General features: G+C 33.8%; 1 protein-coding gene across 9 annotated transcripts in view; it reads left to right on the top strand.

The window, feature by feature from the left end:
• The window catches only part of RTKN2 (rhotekin 2), a 74,175-nt gene that overhangs the window by 21,805 nt on the left and 33,113 nt on the right, over positions 1 to 19,257 (top strand). For all 9 annotated transcript variants that reach the window (XR_005357883.1, XR_005357884.1, XM_038534041.1 and 6 more), the window contains exons 5-7: positions 407 to 524; positions 2,930 to 3,112; positions 12,720 to 12,814. Coding sequence is in view for 7 of the 9 variants with exons in the window: in XM_038534041.1 (XP_038389969.1) it covers positions 407 to 524; positions 2,930 to 3,112; positions 12,720 to 12,814 (396 nt within the window). In the remaining 2 variants the exon portion in view is untranslated. The remainder of the gene's footprint in view (positions 1 to 406; positions 525 to 2,929; positions 3,113 to 12,719; positions 12,815 to 19,257) is intronic.

Genomic DNA, 19,257 nt, shown 5'->3' with positions numbered 1-19,257 from the left:
GTCTGCTCCTAACCTCTTATAATAGAAAACTTCTTCTTAAATAGGTAATGGAAACCAAAATGAGAGAGGTAATAGTATATACACAGTAATAAAATGGATACTAATGAAAGCTTAGAGAATTTTCTAGGAATAAAATTTATGAATGTGAGGCTTACTTTAGGCTACTGAGAGGCCAATATTTTCAACTTTATTTTTTGATACTCCTTGGTTTAATTGCTTTGTTCTGGTTGGGAAGGATGTGGACATATACTGACAGAACAGTCCCTATAAAAAGTTAAGGATTACAGTGTAACATGTATGAAAACAAGAGCCTATTAACAAATATTTGAACTAATTTGTCATTTTCAAGTAGATTTTAACATAACGTAGGCATGATTCATTTCATGGATCATTGTTTTTCCCCTAGGATCACAGCACTATGCCATTTTCTGTTTATTCAAAATGGGAGCCGAAGTTTTTGATACTGACATGATGATTGTGGATAAAACAATCACAGATATATGTTTTGAAAATGTAACTATATTGTAAGTATGTTTAAGTCTTCAGAGAATGAAAAAAAAAGTCTTCAGAAAATAATTTAAAGGAAGACAAAATTATTGAGGGTTTTGGATTAGTTTTGAACATTAAGATCTTTAAATGTTTAAATTGATTCTGAAAATTACTTTATTCAAAAGAAGCCCATTTTTGCATTTGAAATTTTTCAATGTAAAATAAAGTGGAAATCATATAATATTGATAGTAAATATTTGACTCCTTGGATATGAGAAATTTTTGTAAACATTTATAGTTTATTATTAACCAAGCTATGAATACAATGGAATCTCATAACATTATTTTATATGGAGTGGATCTGGGCATAAAATAGGTTCTTACATCTCATATAGGGTATTTAGTTACAGAAACACTAAAATAGTTATAACAACTTTGTTTATAAGATAGTCCTGAAATAATGTACCATAGGGAAAGCACTTTGGTAAAATTTCGAGATGTTCTTTTTCTTATGGTGTACTTCTTTCATGTACTCCAAAACAATAAAAAATTGGGTGATCCTTAGGGCTGTTTTTATTGCCCCTGCTCTTTTACAGGCTCATTTTATTGTGGTCATAATACAGAACCAGAAGGAACTCCTCAGGTAGCCATAGAAATCATTTTTAACTAACATAAGTTTTTCCTGGCCTCTTTCAAAGGTTCTATTGGCCTAAATCAGTGTGTGACTTGTATTTCTTTCAGGGTTTCAAAAACACTGTCTTCATACCTAAATATTAATAGCTACTTAACTATTAAAATAAAATTGAACGTACATTTTTTTTTTCCATTTTCAGCTATGGAGCTAAACAGTTGAGTTTTGAGAGTAATTTTGCCACTCACATAACATTATAAAAACTATTGCAAACCATGTTTTGTGGCTTCTGTCCAGTGTCCCATAAATAATTGTGTAGCATGGAAAAATAAAATGCATTGCTCTGAGTTATTAGCAGTTGTGTAGGCCTTCTTACAAACTATTGAACCAAAGGAATTTATTTAGGATCCTCAGAATATATTGCCAAATGCTTACATAGTTGAGACTGTAAAGAATAATTTTTCTTCCTTATCCAACTACATTTATCTCCATAATCAACTTTTGCTAGTGCATTTTTTTCTACCAAAATCATCCTATTAATGGGCTCTTTTCTTCACATCACTTTGCTATCATTTGTTTTTACCACAAAGACAAAATCATAAAATTTTTTTCATTGAACGAACAATGCAAGTTACTTGGGAAGACAACACATGATTTATAATTTTTGAAAAATTCTGTAAATATTTTAAATTGTTCCAAAAATAACTGCTGACAAATGTTCTAAATGTTGTTTAAAAATGTGCTTTTGTTACAATTGTTTTTAATAAGTATTCAATATTTATGAATCTCTGGTTTTTCTCTAAATATTGACATTTGTTAGTCATTACCAAGAATACTGTATGTTTAAAGGTTGCCAAGTAAACTATAAAACTATCTGGGAGTTATTTCTTGGATGTATCCAAAGTATAGATTGGCCATTTAAAAATCTCTGAGACTGACGGATCTTCCATCTAAGGCAACATCTACTGCTGATGGACCTCTCTTGTGGTTTTAAGTAACTTTTATTGTTAGTAACACCACCACAATCTTTTATGGTAAAGGTAGTTCATTGTGTCTAAAAAAGGGCAAAGCCAAGCTTAGCATTTGCTAAAAGTGCAGAATTTTTGCATATGAGTATAATAGTGTGTTGAATACCTTTTATGCAAGGTTAAAAATTAGAGACCACCAAAGCAGCACTCTCCCTCAAGAAGTTCCTGCCTTGCAATATAGCTCTTTGTATTGTTTCTTGCTTGTATGTTTGTTTTCCCCTAGATAACCAAACAGTGCAGCATTATTTTAGAGTTATTGGGAACAAAGGTAGGGTGGGGTGGGGAGGACGTGGTAGTGATTGGACTGTGACTCTTTATGAAAAAGAAATGAACACTGAAGTTTGCAACAGAAGAATCCTTTTATGTTTTCTTTGCTTTTTTGATTTTTAAGTCTTTCCCTTTTGGAGGAATAGTTATTTCAGGAAATCACACATATTATATAAATACCTTAAAAAGAGGTGTAACTGAAGGCAGGACAACAGGAAATAGCACTGGCAACAAGATGACCAGAGGGCATTATTCTTTTTCTTTAGGACTGTGCCTGCATATATTGGTTGCTTTGTGTTAACATGGCCCTACTTTAGAAGCTGGTAGCTCTGGAAGTTGCTATGACTGTCTCAGGTCCTTTAGATACTAAACAGGGGGAGATTCTGACTCATTAACATATATTAACATGAACGTTTCAATTTGTGATTTTAAATGTTATGAAAACACCAAAGGATGTTCCAATTTTATTTTCTACTGAGTTAAATTTCTAATGTTGTGAATACTCTTGATTTAGTAATGAAGCAGAGCCAGACTTTCAGGTAAAGGTGGAAGTATATAGCTGCTGTATAGAAGACTCTTCCATAACCAACACACCCAAAAAACTAGCTAAGAAATTGAAGACATCTATAAGTAAAGCAACAGGGAAGAAAATAAATTTGGTGCTTCAAGAAGATCATGAAACATGTTCGTCCATTTCGTAAGTTTTTTAATACAGCATTTATAGTGACATAGGATTACTATATATCTGTGACATTTTAAAGTATTGTATGTGGAGTTTAAGTTTACATTTTAAATGGAAAAAGCATCCTGAAGCAGAAACAAAACACATTTATCCAGTTGAGGTCTCCTTAATACCTTCCTTTGAAAGTAGGAAGTTGAGGGACAGTGTGTTTTAGTGATTTGGAATTCCAGTATCTACCACAAAGCTGAAATATTTTTCTTAAAAAGGGACTGTCAAACTGCTTACTGCCTGTCAGTCTACTAACTGGATTTCTATATATGTCATGCGTTATTCTTACAGATTTTTAAAAATATTTTATATCTTTATAACAAAACTTCTTTACCATTATCATGTCTAACAACATAAAAAATAAATCTGTAATATCATCTGATATCCAGTCCATATTCAAATTGTCCCCATTATGAAAATGTCCTCTTGTAATTTGTTTGTGCAAATCAGGATCCAAATAAGGTCTACATTGTGCTTAAGTGAGTCTTTTTATGTTTCTTTTAGTCTTTAATGATTTCCCTTCTACTTTTTTCTTGTCCTGTTTATTGAAGAAATCAGATATTGCAGAATTTCCCATATTTAAATTTAGCTAATGCCGTCTTTGTCTTTCTTTTTAAACATCTTTTTCTATCTCCTGTGTTTCCCACAACTGGTAGTTAGATTAGGAGGACTGATTTGATTCAGGTTCTTTTTTAGATAATAATACTTCATATTAATTTTAGGTACTGGGGATCCCTGGGTGGCTCAGCGGTTTAAGTGCCCACCTTTGGCCCAGGGTGCGATCCTGGAGTCCTGGGATCAAGTCCCACATCGGGCTCCCAGCATGGAGCCTGCTTCTCCCTCTGCCTATGTCTCTGCCTCTCTCTCTCTCTCTCTCTCTCTCTCTCTCTCATAAATAAATAAATAAATAAATCTTAAAAAAAATAATTTTAGGTATGTCCTACTGTCTCCATTAGGAGGCCTTGTCCTTACAGTTTTATTAAAATTGTGCAGTGGGTTCAGGTGTTGCCAGCCTAATTCATCCATTATAAAGTTCTTTATCAATGTTTCATCTAATGGTTTTAGCAGCCGTTGTTGATAATTATTTCATTAGGGATTATAATTTGGTGACTTTCTAAATTTGTCATGCATATGTTTTTAAACTTTGAATTTTCTTAGAAAAGACTTTTCCTTCATGAACTGTGGATATAATTGGGAAAAATTGATGGGGGAAAGGGAGAAAAAAATGCTAGCTTCTTTTACTTACCCAGTTTTAGAATAATGAGTTGATATCCTAGCAACCATGGAGGTAATCAGTGTTTTCTCTTATTTGAACTCTTGAATTTTTGTATATGTTTGTGTTTCAATCTGTTATAGTTATTATTCTCTTTGAAGCCAAGTTGTCCCATCTTTGATCAGGGGGAACCCTTTCAACTGACTCCTGTAGCTTTTGACACAACCTAATCTCTGAAAGCTTCTTTACTTTCTGACACCAGCTGTTCCACATTCATCTTTTATTTTTCTGCCCAGACTTGGAGTCCCCATTTCTTCGAGGAGCCCTGGTTTCTTTCAGATATTTTCTTTAAACATTGTGTTTGTTACTTCACAAATAGTTTTATGTTTATGTTTCTTGGGAAAACTGTTGATCAGTCCACATTCTTAGAATTTCTTTGCATGTCTTGGTAGAGTTGGCTCTTCAGCATGTCAATAACTTGACTAGAATTACAGAAAGCAAAATATTTCAGGTATATACACCCTGGAAATGTCAATCATCAGAACATAATTAAATAACTCTTCATGTCAGATACATTACGTATGGGAAATATCTTGGGATTCTAGCATTATAGTTCAGTCTCTTTTGATTGAGGCCTATGCTGAGAAACACATTTTACATCATGACTGAGTTTGCAGCAGCATAAGCAGAGAGATTTCATGAAGCAATACTTAGCCCTAGCTATTTATAATATAGTTTTCAGACCCTTTTTTATTTTTAAAAAATTCAGTTTATGAGTCATAAATCCATGTTACAATCCAATGGATGGGTTTTTCCCCCCATTTTCCACTGAAAAATAGTTACAAAAGATGTTAAGTCTTTCCTCGTATAAATATCATTAAAAAGTAGATAAGGGACCCATTCATTTTCTTCCTTTAGAATTAAGGCCTTCTTTTTCTAGATTAAGAGATGTCAAGAATTTACTACAGAGTTTAGTAGTTCTAAAACTTTTTTAAGCAGCAAAATTTATTTTGCTTTATTCAAAACAATGACAAGTTTTGGGCAAGTGACATTATTCCCTGGGTTTCAGTTTTCTCATATGAAAGGTAAAGATGCTTAGACACAATCATTTATTAGGAGCCTCCTTACAGACATTTCTAGGGTTTCATACACCTTAAAGCTTGTTAAAAAAGGAGTGAGCCTCAGACCTCATTTTAAAATATCATTATTTGGCAGTGAGTACTTAATTTTTATCCTGTCATGTATTATTTGTGTGACCCAGGGCAGAGTAATTTACTCTTGTGTCTTCTCTTTTCCTTCTGTAAAATGGGAATAATAATAATGTAATATCTAACTCCATAGGCTCATTATGAGATTCAAAAAAGATAAATCGGGGATGCCTCAGTGGCTCAGCAGTTGAGCATCTGCCTTTAGCCCAGGGCGTGATCCTGGAGTCCCGGGATCGGGTCCCACATGGGGCTCCCTGCATGGAGCCTGCTTCTCTCTCTGCCTATGTCTTTGCCTCTCTCTCTCTCTCTGTTTCTCATGAATAAATAAAAATTTTAAAAAACCAAAAAAGATAAATCCTAAACTTGGTGTGTAGTAAGCATTTTAAAAATTCAGATATAAATTAACAAGTAACATATTAGCTTCAGGTGTGTAACATAACGATTCAGTTTTGTATACACTGAGAAAGGATTGCTACAATAAGTCTAGTTATGGTGCCTAGTAACTAGCTCACTGTACAAAGTTAAAGATTTTTTTCTTATGATGAGATCTTTTAAGATTTACTCTCTTAGCAGCTTTCAGATATTTAATTCAATATGATTGACTATAGTCATCATGCTGTAAATTACATACTCATAATTTATTTATTTTATGATTGGAAATGTACCTCTTGACTCCCTTTGCCTATTTTGCCTACCCCCCCAACACACCTCCCCTCTGACAGACACCAGTCTGTTTTCTGTATTTATTAGTTCTCTTTTACTTATTTTGTTTTTTAATTCCACATATAAGTGAAATCATATGGTATTTGTCTTTTTCTGTCTGACTTATTTCACTTAACATAATATCCTCATGGTCCATTCATATTTTTGCAAAAAGCAAGATTTCATTCTTTTTTATTATGACTGAGTAGTCATCTACTACATAAACATATCACATCTTCTTTATTCATCCATTAGTGGATACTTAGGTTGTTTCCATATCTTGGTTATTATAAATAATGCTATAGGGAACATAGGGATGCATACACTGTCTTTTTGAAATAGTGTTTTCATTTTCTTCAAATAAATGCCCAGTAGTCGAATTGTTACATGAAGCTAGAAAGCTTCTGCACAGTGAAGGAAATTATCAACAAAATGAACAGGCAGCCTACTGAATGAGACAAGATATTTTCAAATCATCTATTTGTTACGGTTAATATTCATATACATTAAGAACTCTTAGAACTTAATAGAAAAAAAGAATCCAATTAAAATATAGGCAGAGGATCTGAATAGACATTGTTCCAAAGAAGATATACTGATGGCCAACAGAAACATGAAAAGAATCGTGGTCAGCATCAAAAATCATCAGGGAAATGCAAATCAAAATCACAGTGAGCTACCACTTCATAACGGTTAGAATGACTGTTACCAAAAAAAGGATAAGAAATAAATGTTGGTGAGCATGTGGAGAAAGGTGGAACCCTCATGCACTGTTGGTGGGAATGTAAATTGGTGCAACCACTATGGAAAACAGTATGGAGGTTCCTAAAAAATTAATAATTGGAAAAAATAAAAACAGTATTTAATCATTAAGTTTTTGCCATTATTGTTACTATTTTTACTTTTCTGAGACTAGTGCTTTTCCTTAACTTTTTTTCAAACTCATGCTTAAGTACTGCAATTTATTTTTTATTTTTTATTTTTTTTTTTTTTAAGATTTTATTTATTTATTCATGAAAGACACACGGAGAGAGGCAGAGACACAAGCAGAGGGAGAAGCAGGCTCCTTGCAAGGAGCCTGATGTGGGACTTGATCCTGGATCCCAGGATCATGCTCTGAGCCGAAGGCAGACGCTCAACCACTGAGCCACTCAGGCGCCCCTTAAGTACTGCAATTTAAAAACAAGATGGGATTATAAAATATAGACGGATATTTTAAAATATAAAACCATTGCTTATAAATTCAAAGAAGATAATCTGAGTGATATTAGAACTTGCATTTAACCCATGTTCCTCTTTGAAGCCTGGAGGAATTTTTGAGCGTAGCAGTATTTGCATTAAGTTCTTGTCATTTTTAAAAGATTTTATTTGTTTATTTGACAGCAAGAGAGAGAAAGCATGAGTGGGGGTTGGGGGAAAGGCCCAAAGGGAGAAGCAGACTCTCCTCTGAGTAGGGAGCCTAATTGGGGCTCCATCCCAGGACACTGAGATGATGATCTGAGCTAAATAAAGGCAGACGCTTTACTGACTGAGCCACTCAGGTGCCTCAGTATTAAGTTCTTTTAAGTAACAAATGGCATATTTATCTTGAAGTGTTCATTCTCTTATTTAGATTTGTTATTCTACTTGGTTTATACCTGAATCCAAACACTAATTTTCATTATGAACATTGCCCATGCAACTTGTATGCCATTTGCTTATTTATACCAACTAAAGTTGATCAAAGGAAGAGTAAAATGTTTTACATTTCACTGATTCGTTCTGCTAATACCTGAATTCTACTGAGCTTCAGGTGTGAATCCAGCATATACTAGGTTAAACTCATAGCCCAGGATGACTCTTAATAATTCCTTAACTGACAGCTTCAGCACCATGATAGGAGTTTGAGGATAGCACTAGTGATCAAAATGCATAAGGAGATCAGGTTTGTTTCAATAGTGATCTTGTTCAATGAGAAGATTTCCAGTACAGCTTTTAATTTTCAACCAAAATGGGAATTAAAGGTCAAATTTGGGACATATATATCTTCTCTAATAATATGGCATGTGACCAAATATAGCTGTTCTTTCTGACAAAAAAGTACATTAACTACCATTAAAAGTAGTCATTTTTATTTTTCTTTTCATAGTATTTTTGGACCAATCTTCCCCCCCCCCCACACCCTAATGTTATAACAATTGGTCTATTTGATATTTAAAAATGTAGCTGATTTAAACTGTTGGGAACTCAATATTAGGGTTGGCCAAAAGGAATGAGTGTAATGTTTTAGTAAGAAAATGTTATCCTGACAGGAATGTTTTAAAAGTGAGATCATTGTTGGTTTTGGAAGCATTGGCATTGTAATTAGTCATGGTTTAAAAATGAAGTAACTTGAAATATCATCATAAAGTATTGTTTGATCCAAAAGAAGACAGTGAACATTTTTGGTAATTTTTAGCATGCTCCCTGATGTGATTCATTTATTCATTTTATTTGTGGAATTTCACTTACTGAAATTCCTTTAGCCAGATTTTCCCAGTGTCTCTAATAACTGAGTTCACTATTTTATGCTTCTTGAGAACTATTTAGTACACTATTTGGCACTGTGTAAATATACGTCATTTTAAACAATCATTTCAAGAAAACTGGTAAAATTCAGAGTGATTATTTGACAAAAAGGTATGTTAATTTTTTTAAAAAAGATACTATACTACATTTTAAATTAGATTGGAGCTATAGAACAAATATGTTAACCCTGTCTGGAATAAATGAGTTATTTATGTTCAAGGAACAATGAAGTTACTGTTTTGATTGTGTGAAAGATGATGCAGAGTTCAAACATAACTAAAGACATACTCAGCCATTGGGTGTCATTTCTTTATTCATTTAATGATCTTAGAAATGATTATTCAGCAATTAAATCATATGGCACATTGGTTTCCAAGTTAATAATAAGTCATGTTCTCTGAACTCAAAATTCTTGCAGTGATAAAATACAGTCACTTGTCTTTTAACAGAAAAAGTACCATAATTTTAAACTATTTCTTAATGAAATATAAAGGTAGTAAGTATAGTATAGTGGGGTTCTCCTTCCAATACACCACTTGCCTAGCCAAAGGCAGATCAATTATGTTCTCTGAACTTCAGTTTCTTCATCTGAAATATGGACCAAATTATTTGCCCTGCCTACCTCAAGTAGTTATTGTGAATCTTTAAAAAGATATTGTTTGTCAAAATACCTTAAACTGTACATATGTGGTATAATGCTTTGCATGTCTCTGATTTTTATGGGAGATTGCCATTGTACTACCACTTCACCACATTTATTATTTGATTACAAAAATAATCAAATAGAATCTAGAAGAGAAAAAAAGTTAATCATACTTCATTCCAAATCAAATACTTTTTATAATTTTGAACTGATAATTCCTTTTCTCTTACACATTGAGTACAAGGCTGGTGCCTTTAGCTCTTGCAACAGTGGAAATTTGTTGGTGCTTAGTGAACTTTTCCAGAAGTCTGCATATGAGTCTGACATTATGCCAGTTGCATTTGGAATTTAGTTTGAAATTGTAGTCATGCGTCATTTTGTTAAAAAATTTTTGCTGCATTTTAGAGACAGAAACATAAATTTTCCTATATAAATACTGACAAAGACATTGGGTATTGAGAGATATCGCTAGTCTATGGTGGTTGTATATTAAAACCTAAGATAAATCAGCCCATCATGCTGCACTTATGCAGTAAAGTATTTCAGTTATTTCTCAATAAAGCTGGAGAAGAAAACAAACCAATAGGTGTTCTCTAAGGGAATAATGTTCTGTAGGGTATGCATTGCACACCTACTACATATATACATACTTTTCTTTATAGTAGAGATTCTGTTAAAGACTTAGTAAGAGACAAAGGAGGTTTATGAAACATATCACCTGGCACAATTAATAAAGATTCCCATCAGACTTCTCTATTCTTCTTCAAAGTTTGTCTACATTACTGTCTGTCTCATTTTAATATGATTCCTGATGTTTTGAATGCTGAGGTTTTTACTATTTTGGAAAAAAAATGATAAAACCAAGAAAAAGTCTTGAACTAAAATTAAGATTACTAGCACAGAAAGTAGAATTATTTTTGAATGAGAATTCATGTTTTATCACCACAAAGTACCAGGATATGAAATTTAGCATCAGAATTTTTAGATGCTTTGGCAAGAGTGCTATTTTAACACAAGTAGCATAAAGGGGACTGTAATGAAAAAAGTGGAATTAGTAATGAAGTCCTCCATTTTCCCATATGATGTATAAAAACTCCAAATCTTTGAAGTTGGTAAACCAGAAGAAGATTCATTCTTACTCGCAGGAAGTAAATATGAATCAGATTGTATCACTAATTTTTTATTAACCTTCTCTAATGATTTCCCGTACACTTTGAATCAAATCCACTCTTCCTCCAAGGCTCCCAGCAGAGTCTGAGGGCTCTAATCCCTGTCTTTATCTCTGACCTTCTGTCCTAAGGTGATATTTCCCACTTGGCTCCCTATGCTTCAGCACATTGCTCTTCTTTCAGCCCTCTCAGCTTGGAATGTTTTCTTTGCTTGGTTCCATCCTTTTATGAGATCGTCACCATTACTCCTTAGCCCTTTTCTTCTTTCTCATGCTTAAAGTCTTCAGTTTTCTTATCCCCTTTGTTTCATAGAAAAGGTTGCATTATAACTTACAAATGCCATTATTTTATTCATCCCTCTGCTTAACTTTGTTTTCCCTCCCCCTTGCATCAGAACATAATACTGAGTCTTATTTACCATTAATGCCCATCACCTGGCATAGGACTTACACTTGATCTTAGCCAAAAGGCCGAGAAGCGATTGGCATAGGACTTAAAATATGTCAGATGTTCAGTTAATGTTTTTGAGTAAATGGAGATCTTTCAAAGAAACATTTGTGAGATAAACCAAATAACGTGGAGATTTTCTTCAGATAAAATAGCATAAAAAGATAAATGCACTAAGTTGATAATTCATTTATGTTTATAATCTGTCATCTATAACATTAAATGTGTTTTTCATTTTTTGTGGTTAAATATATATAAAATTTACAATTTTAACCATTTTTAAGTATGTAGTTCAGTGGCATTAAGTACATTCACAAATGTTGTACAACCATCTTCACCACCCATCCCCAGAACTTAATTTTCTCTTTCCAAACTGAAGTTCTATACCCAATAAAAAATAACACCCTGTTCCCCCCTCCATCCAACCACTGGCATATTCTAACTCTACTTTTTGTTTCTATGAATTAGACCACTCTAGAGTCTTTACATGTGGAATCAAGCAGTATTTGTCTTTTCATGATTGGCTTATCACGTCTTTTCATGATTGGCTTATCACTTAGTGTAATGTCTTTAGTGTTAAATCCATTTTGTAGCCTGTGTTAGAATTTCCTTCCTTTTAAGGCTGAATAATATTCCATTGTAATGTATGTGCCACATTTTGTTTATCCTTTCATCCTTTGAATGGACGGTTGACCTTCTATTGTTTGGCTATTGTGAGTAATGCTTTGATTTATACAGGTGTACACATATCCATTTGAGTTCCTGTTTTAAATTCTTTTGTATATGTACCCAGAAGTGGAATTGCTGAATCATGTGGTAATTCTATTTCTAACTTTTTGAGGAACCAGCCACCATACCATTTTCCATAGTAGCTACAGCATTTTACTTTCTCATCAGCAATGTACAAAAGTTCCAGTTTGTCCACATCCTAGCCAACACAATTCTGTTTTTTTTTAAAGATTGTATTTATTTATTAATGAGAGATACACCGAGAGAAGCAGAGACATAGGGAGAAGCAAGCTTCCTGTGGGGAGCCTGATATGGAAATTGATCCCAGAACCCTAGGATCAGTATGTGAGCCAAAGGCAGATGCTCAACCACTGAGCCACCTAGGTGTCCGCCCCCCACTTTTTAAATAAAAGCCATCCCAGTGAATGTAAAGTGGTATCTCATTGTATTTTTTTAATTTTAATTTTTAAATATTTATTTATTTTAGAAAAAGAGGGGAGTGCCTAAGGGGGAAGAGGCAGAAGGAGACCCAGAGAATCTCAAGCAGACTCCTTGCTGAGCACAGAGCCAGATGCGGGGCTCAATCTAACAACCCCAAGATAATGACATGAGCCCAAACTAAGTGTTGGATGCTCAGCCAACTGAGCCATCCAGCTGCCTCACTGATTGTTTGAACATATCTCATGTTTTTATTGGTCATTTGTATATCTTCTTTGGAGAAATGTTTTTATTGGTCTTGAGTATATTTCTTGTTTTTATTGGTCATTTGTATATCTTCTTTGAAGAAATGTCTATTCAAGATCTTAGCCTGTTTTTTTTATCAGGTTTATTTTCTATTGTTGAACATTAAATTATTTTATGTAGTAGAAAATACACTAAAACACTTAAAGTATGTCTTATTTCTCCCTATTATTAGCGGTGCAAAATATAATTTGCTAGCTCATGCTACTTTGACCTTGGAGAGTGCTGAGGATAGCTTTAAGACCCATAATCTGTCTATTAATGGAAATGGTGAGTACAGTTTATATTTTACTTATTACATATGTCAATAGATAACGTGGTGACAGTAATTATTTCTAGTTTTAATATGCTTCTCTGAATCAGATGTTGGCTTAAATAACATAGAGACATCCATGAATCTGTGGTTATCTTTTTCCTAATATGTCCATCCCTTTTCCCCAAAAGAGAAAAAAAATGTTTTCTTTTCTCCATGCCATTTGCCAGAGACTTGTTTGTGAGGCTAGCTTAGTGAGGACAGAAAGGTTTTGTGTATACTGAGTCTTTGTCTTTGACTTGAAATTGATTACTTTACCAACCCTCTAGTTGGCAGTCAAAGACCTGTCTTAGTTTTAAAGTCGAAACTGAGAAGCCAACCCTCCTGGTGGTAGAAACAGAGGATAAAGATGGTAGGGCTAAATTCATTTGAACCTCTTTCTCTCTGGATGATATTGATAGTTGTAGTTTATCCCAAAAAATAATATAGCAAGGTGAAGAAGGGAGCTTAGTGATTAGAAAGGTTTGTAAAATTTAATATGAGCATTCTCCATTCTCCCAGATTATTTTAGCTATGAGGAAAAATACAGAGTGGCGATGGCAGAGTAGTTCATAAATATAATTTGGGTTATTTATTCTTGTCCATTTTTTGAAGCAGAATATATAAAATTATATACTACCTTACTTATTGTTGTGAAGATGAATGGCTATCTTTACTGATGAAATAGATGACTTTACAACAATATTTTTTAAGTTTTGCGTTAAACATTACATTAAAAATACAGAAAAGTTCTTAACATGTAAATGTGCAGTGCAACAAATAATTATAACTACCTCCACGTCAAGAAAGAACATTGCCAATGTTACTTCTTAATTAATCTAGGTGTAAATGTGTACCAATTTTTATGGTATTCACTTCCTTGTGTTTTTTGGTTATACCACTTGTGTGTGCTTCTCTAAATAATATAATTTAGTTTTCTGTGATTTGAACTTCATATGGATAAAATCTCATTGTCTCCTTAGTGACTTGGTTTTTGTTTATTCAGTGTGTATAGATTTTATTGCTTATAGTATTTCATTGTATGATTATATCACTATTATTTATCTTTTATTCAATTATTTTTAATAGTTATAGGGTCTTTAGGTTTACTGTTTCTTGAGTCAGTTTTAGTAGGTTATATTTTTATACTTATGTGTCTGTTTTATCTAAAATTTGAGGTTCATTGGGGCACCTGGGTGGCTCAGTTGGTTAAGCATCCAACTCTTGATTTTGGCTCAGGTCATAATCTCAGGTCATGAGATTGATTGAGCCCTGTGTTGGGTTCCATGTTGAGTGTGGAACCTGCTTAAGATTCTCTCCCTATGCTCCTCCTTCCACCACTACCACTTGCACACACACATACACACACACACACACACACACACACACTCTCTCTCTCTCTCAAAAAATAAAAATAAATAAAATTTGAAGTTAATAAACATTAACTTCTTCATGATAGCTTTGTTGAATTACCCCAGCATCTGTAGTGATGTCCCTCCTTTCCACCTGATACTGCCTTTTTGTACATTCTCTTTTTATTATCATACTTGCAGTAGGTTTGCCAGTGTTTTTATTCAGTGTCTGTTCTATATATTCTAATTATTTGTTAGAAATAATTATTATAGTCTATATACTCTATATTACTATGAGAGATGTGATCAAATCTGCTGTGATTGTAGATTTTTCTAGTTCTCCTAGTTATGTCTACTTTTGCTTTTTATTATTTGAGCCTTTGCTGTTTGCTACCCAAAGTCTTTTTTTTCTTTAAGGGGGCACCATGCTGGAGCCCAATGTGGGGCTTGAACTCACAATTCTGAGATCAAGACCTGAGCGGAGATTAAGAGTTGGACACTTAACCCAACTGAACTATCCAGGAGCCTCTGGATTTTAATTTTTTTCCAGTTTGATAATCTTTGTGGTTTTTTTAATGGCACATTTTTGGTCATTTTACATTTAATACCAAATAGATTATAAACCATATTATATGATATTAAATAATTGGGTTTAAATTTACCATCATATTCTGTGTTTGCTATTGGTCTTATCCATTTCATGGTGCGTTTTTTTGTTCTTTTTAAGGATTGATAGTTTTATCGTTTCACTTTTTCCATGTTCTAAGTAAAGTTATAATTCTTTTCTCCTCTTGCAGAAATTACCTCTAGAAATGTCATTAATCATACTTATTAAAGTCTAAAATTAAAAGACAGTTTTACCTTTTTCTTAGACAATGCAAAGACTTTAGAGCAGTTAAACTCCATTTCTCTGACCTATGTGCTATTGTTATATATTATAATTCTATTCGATTTTTAAATTTCACAAGATGTTTTATACATTTTGTATTTATTTAGATTTACCTATAAGTTTCTGTGTACTACTTGTATCTTATACCTTACATCTGGGATCATTTTCCTTATACTTGAAGTATAATCCTTGGAATTTCTTTTAGTGTGTTTCACTGGTATCATATTTCTTTGTTCTTTTGTTTGCCTAAAGATGACTCTTTTGTTTCATTCTTGAAAGGTATCTTTTATAGGCTAAAGGATTTTGACAATTTCAATTTTTTTAATATTAAAGATATAATTTCACTATCTTCTGGCTTCTTTTACTAGCTATTGAAAATTATTTGTTGGGACACCTGGGTGGCTCAGCAGTTGTGCAACTGCCTTTGGCTCAGGGCGTGATCCCTGAGTGCTGGGATTGAGTCCCACATCAGGTTCCTTGCAAGGAGCCTGTGTCTCTGTCTCTCTCTGTGTCTCTCATAAATAAATAAATAAAATCTTTTAAAAAAAGAAGAAGAAAATCATTTGTCAGTGTGTCAGTTCTGTGAAGGTAACTTTATTTTCCCCTTGTCTTCAGTTTTCTGAAGTTTCATTATGACATAGTGTAGAATTTTATTTCATTTATGCTGCTTTTGGAACTCTTTTAATTTCTTTAAATTACTCATTGGTGCCTTTCATTAGTTCTGGACAAAAATCTCACTTTTATACTTAGAGGGCCTCTGCTCTATTCTCTTGCTTTTCTCCTAGCATTCCTGTTAAACCTGTGTCAGTCCTTCTGGCTTTATCCTCTGTGTCTGTTCCCCTTTATAATATATTTTCATCTTTTTGTCTCTCTGATGCTTTTCTGGATTGTTTTGTGAACTATCTTCTCTCTCCTTTATTCTTTCTGTAGCTCTGTGTGATCTGCTGTTAAACCTTACAACCAAGAGTTCTTCATTTCTGTTCTTGTAGTTCTTGGCTCTAGAAGTTCTGTTTGACTTTTTTCAGATTTACTCTGGAACTTTGTATTTCCTGCATTTTATCTTTTAGTTTTTTAGTAAAAAAGCATGCATGGCTGTTTTATAGTTTGTGACTAATATTCCAGATATACAGTGTCTTTCTGGGTCTATTTCTGTTGTTTTTTTTTCTGGTGGTTCTCATGATATCTCAATTCCTTGCATGTCTGCTTATCTTCACGTTTGTCATTGTAATTGAAAGTTTACATACAGGAAAAAATTGATGCCTAATGTTTCTGTTTGTTTCTGGCAGGCATCTAGGGGGACTATTAGTCTAGGCCCATTTTCAAAGATCATGTCTGAGTCTCTCTGGATTCCTCCTATCCCACATCTCTAGGCAGTGAGAATCCTGGGCTTGGATTATTTCTGTTTCACCACTACCCTATTGGCAGTTCCTCCGGGTATCAGCCTAGCATGAGGAGGATCTCCCATTAAACTACTTTTACTGTTCAGACCCTAGACTTTGATTTCTGTTCTGCTTCCTCATCTTGTAGGATCATTAAATCATAAATTCAGACTTGCTGAAATGGGTAAATGCTCTCAGCACAAACACAACTTCTATGCTCACTTAACTCACTGGGTCTCATGTATCAGATTTGTTGTGGTAATTTCTTATGGTCTTATTACCTCTTTGTTGTTCTGGGAAGAATTTTTAAATCTATTTGATTCAGCATTTTCAGTAGTTTTCAGTGGGAAGATTGGTCTGAACAATTTAGCCCTGCATCACCAAAACTTAAAGTCTGTAATTGTATTAGCATTATCAATTTTATGAGAAAATCTAGCAGATGGAGTTTATGGTCATTTCATATGTGTCAATTCTCTAGAATTATCAACATTGTCATCATATGTCCGACTTGCCGAAGAGCTACAATTGGGCCATCACCAGGGAGGAGGTGGTGGTCAGGTCACAGCATAAGGCTTCTAAGGGTCCAGTAAGGATAGTGCCCACCCAGGGACCATGTGTGTATGGGGTAGGAGGGTTGGGCCTGATCTGGAATAAATCTATTGATGTTTCTTATAAAGAAGGAGGCTCTATGTATTCCAGTTATGGCCCTCACATTCTGGCCCTCTGCATCCACTACTTGGTCAGAAATTCCCATACATAGTGTCCTGTTCTGCACCCATGTACAACTCAGCAAAGCACCAGACTTAGAGGTTTCCATATCACAGAGGAGCAGAATGGACCATAGTTCCCTCAGGCAGCCAGGTCATTTACTAAGTGTCATCAAGGACAAAGACAGTGGTTGGCAAATTACAATCCTTTGACCCAATCTATCCTGCAGCCTATTTTTGTAAATAAATTTTACTGGAACACACAAAAAAATATGTGTCAGACACTGTTCTGTGAAATATTGTTTAGTCTTTAAAAAAATTCTGCTGTATGTGACAACATGAATGCACCTTAAAGACATGCTAACTACAGTAGCCAGTCACAGGACAAATACTGCAGGATTCCACTGATATGAGGTATCTAAAGTAGTCAAATTCATAGAGACAAAGAATAGAATGTCAGTTACTAGGGGAAAGAAGGAGTTGCTAATTAACAGGTATAAAATTTCAGGTATGTAATGTGGATAAGTTCTGGAGATCTGCTATATAATGCATTGCCTATTGTCAACAGTACTGTATTATGCACTTAATAAGAGGATAGGCCTCCTGTTAGGTGTTCTTACCACAATAAAATGTAAATGAATAAAAAAAACATTTTCAGCAGTGTTCATTCCTAGAATCTGTGAGATGTATCTATAAAGAAGCATTACAATTAAGTGATTAATAGTGTGGACTGTGGAGCTCTCCGCCTTGGACTCATATTCTAGTTCTACCACTGGCCCGCTCTGTGACCTTCACAAGTTCCTCATTGTATTGTCATTTACATTTTACAGATGGGTGAATTGCAGCCTAGAGAACATAACATGCTAGATCATGTAGCTAGCAAGTGGGTGAGTCAGACTTTAAATAATCCGGGACAGGCTGTGCTCTTTCTGCTATGCTTTCTGGTCAGGGATGATGACTGCTAAAGCACCTAAAGACTCAAAATACTATTGATGTGTGAATAATGGAATTGATGATGAAAGGCTCCATTCTTTCAACCAAATCATCTGAAAAGTTGTGGAAAGGAACATAATTCATAAATGAAGCATTAATTTTAGCAGTGATTCCTCGGTTGTCTTCAGTGTTCTATAAGATATTACTAGATTCTTACTTAATAAAATGCTCATGGGCAGATCAGCATGGGAATTGTGTGTTATGGCTCTGTTTTAGAGAAACACAATACAAACTAACATTAAAGACTGTGAAAAGACTTGTGCTTAAAGTTGACATTAAGTTAACAAAACTGTTGACATTGGAACTTGTAGACTCCACAGAAAAAAATGTAAGAAATGTAACCTAAGTGCCTCTTTATGTAATATGTATATTCCTAGGAGTGTAAATTATGTAAATTAAAACTTTGGGAATCATTCATATTTTGAAAATGAAATATTATAATTTAAAGAAAATTTTATACATTAGTTTATTCATTACTATAAATCTGTGTTAATGCAGCAGGTTTATCTAAATAAAGTTATGTCAGTGTCTATAAAATTTATAACTCAATTTTATTATTCTTGATAATTGAAAGGAAAGTCTAAAATGATATCTTTATCACCAAGAAATTTTTATGCTTTTTATAAAACAATGAAACCACGTTGTGGAGATTGACTCACACATAACTGAGATGTTATCTGGATTCTTTCCCTTGCCTATGTTTTGTTTTTGTTGTTGCTGTCATTTTTAAACACCATTTTGTTCCCCATTTGAAACTACAAATGAATTAGATAAAATCTTTAAGTAGTGAGAAGTCAAATTGCTTTTTCACTTCCTGCTTAATTTCATCTTGTCCTAATGCCGCCCTTCGTTAAAAAAGCAGAATTAAGTATTTTGATTAGATATGTTGCACAAGGACAGAGACAGCTCTGAAAATGTAAAGAGTGTGGTTTTGAGAGTGAGACTGCCCTGAATAGGAAATTATGAGAAGCAGCTACTATGTGACAGACACAATGATAGACCATTTACACATTATCTTACTTGATTTTCACAACCCTCCTACCTAAGAAGGCAAAGACTTGATACTCAGGTGAAATGACTAGCCTGGATCCCATATTTCTT

This window comes from Canis lupus, chromosome 4 (genome assembly GCF_011100685.1).
Source record: "Canis lupus familiaris isolate Mischka breed German Shepherd chromosome 4, alternate assembly UU_Cfam_GSD_1.0, whole genome shotgun sequence".
Lineage (NCBI taxonomy): Eukaryota > Metazoa > Chordata > Mammalia > Carnivora > Canidae > Canis > Canis lupus.
This window is presented reverse-complemented; position numbering and strand designations above follow the sequence as displayed.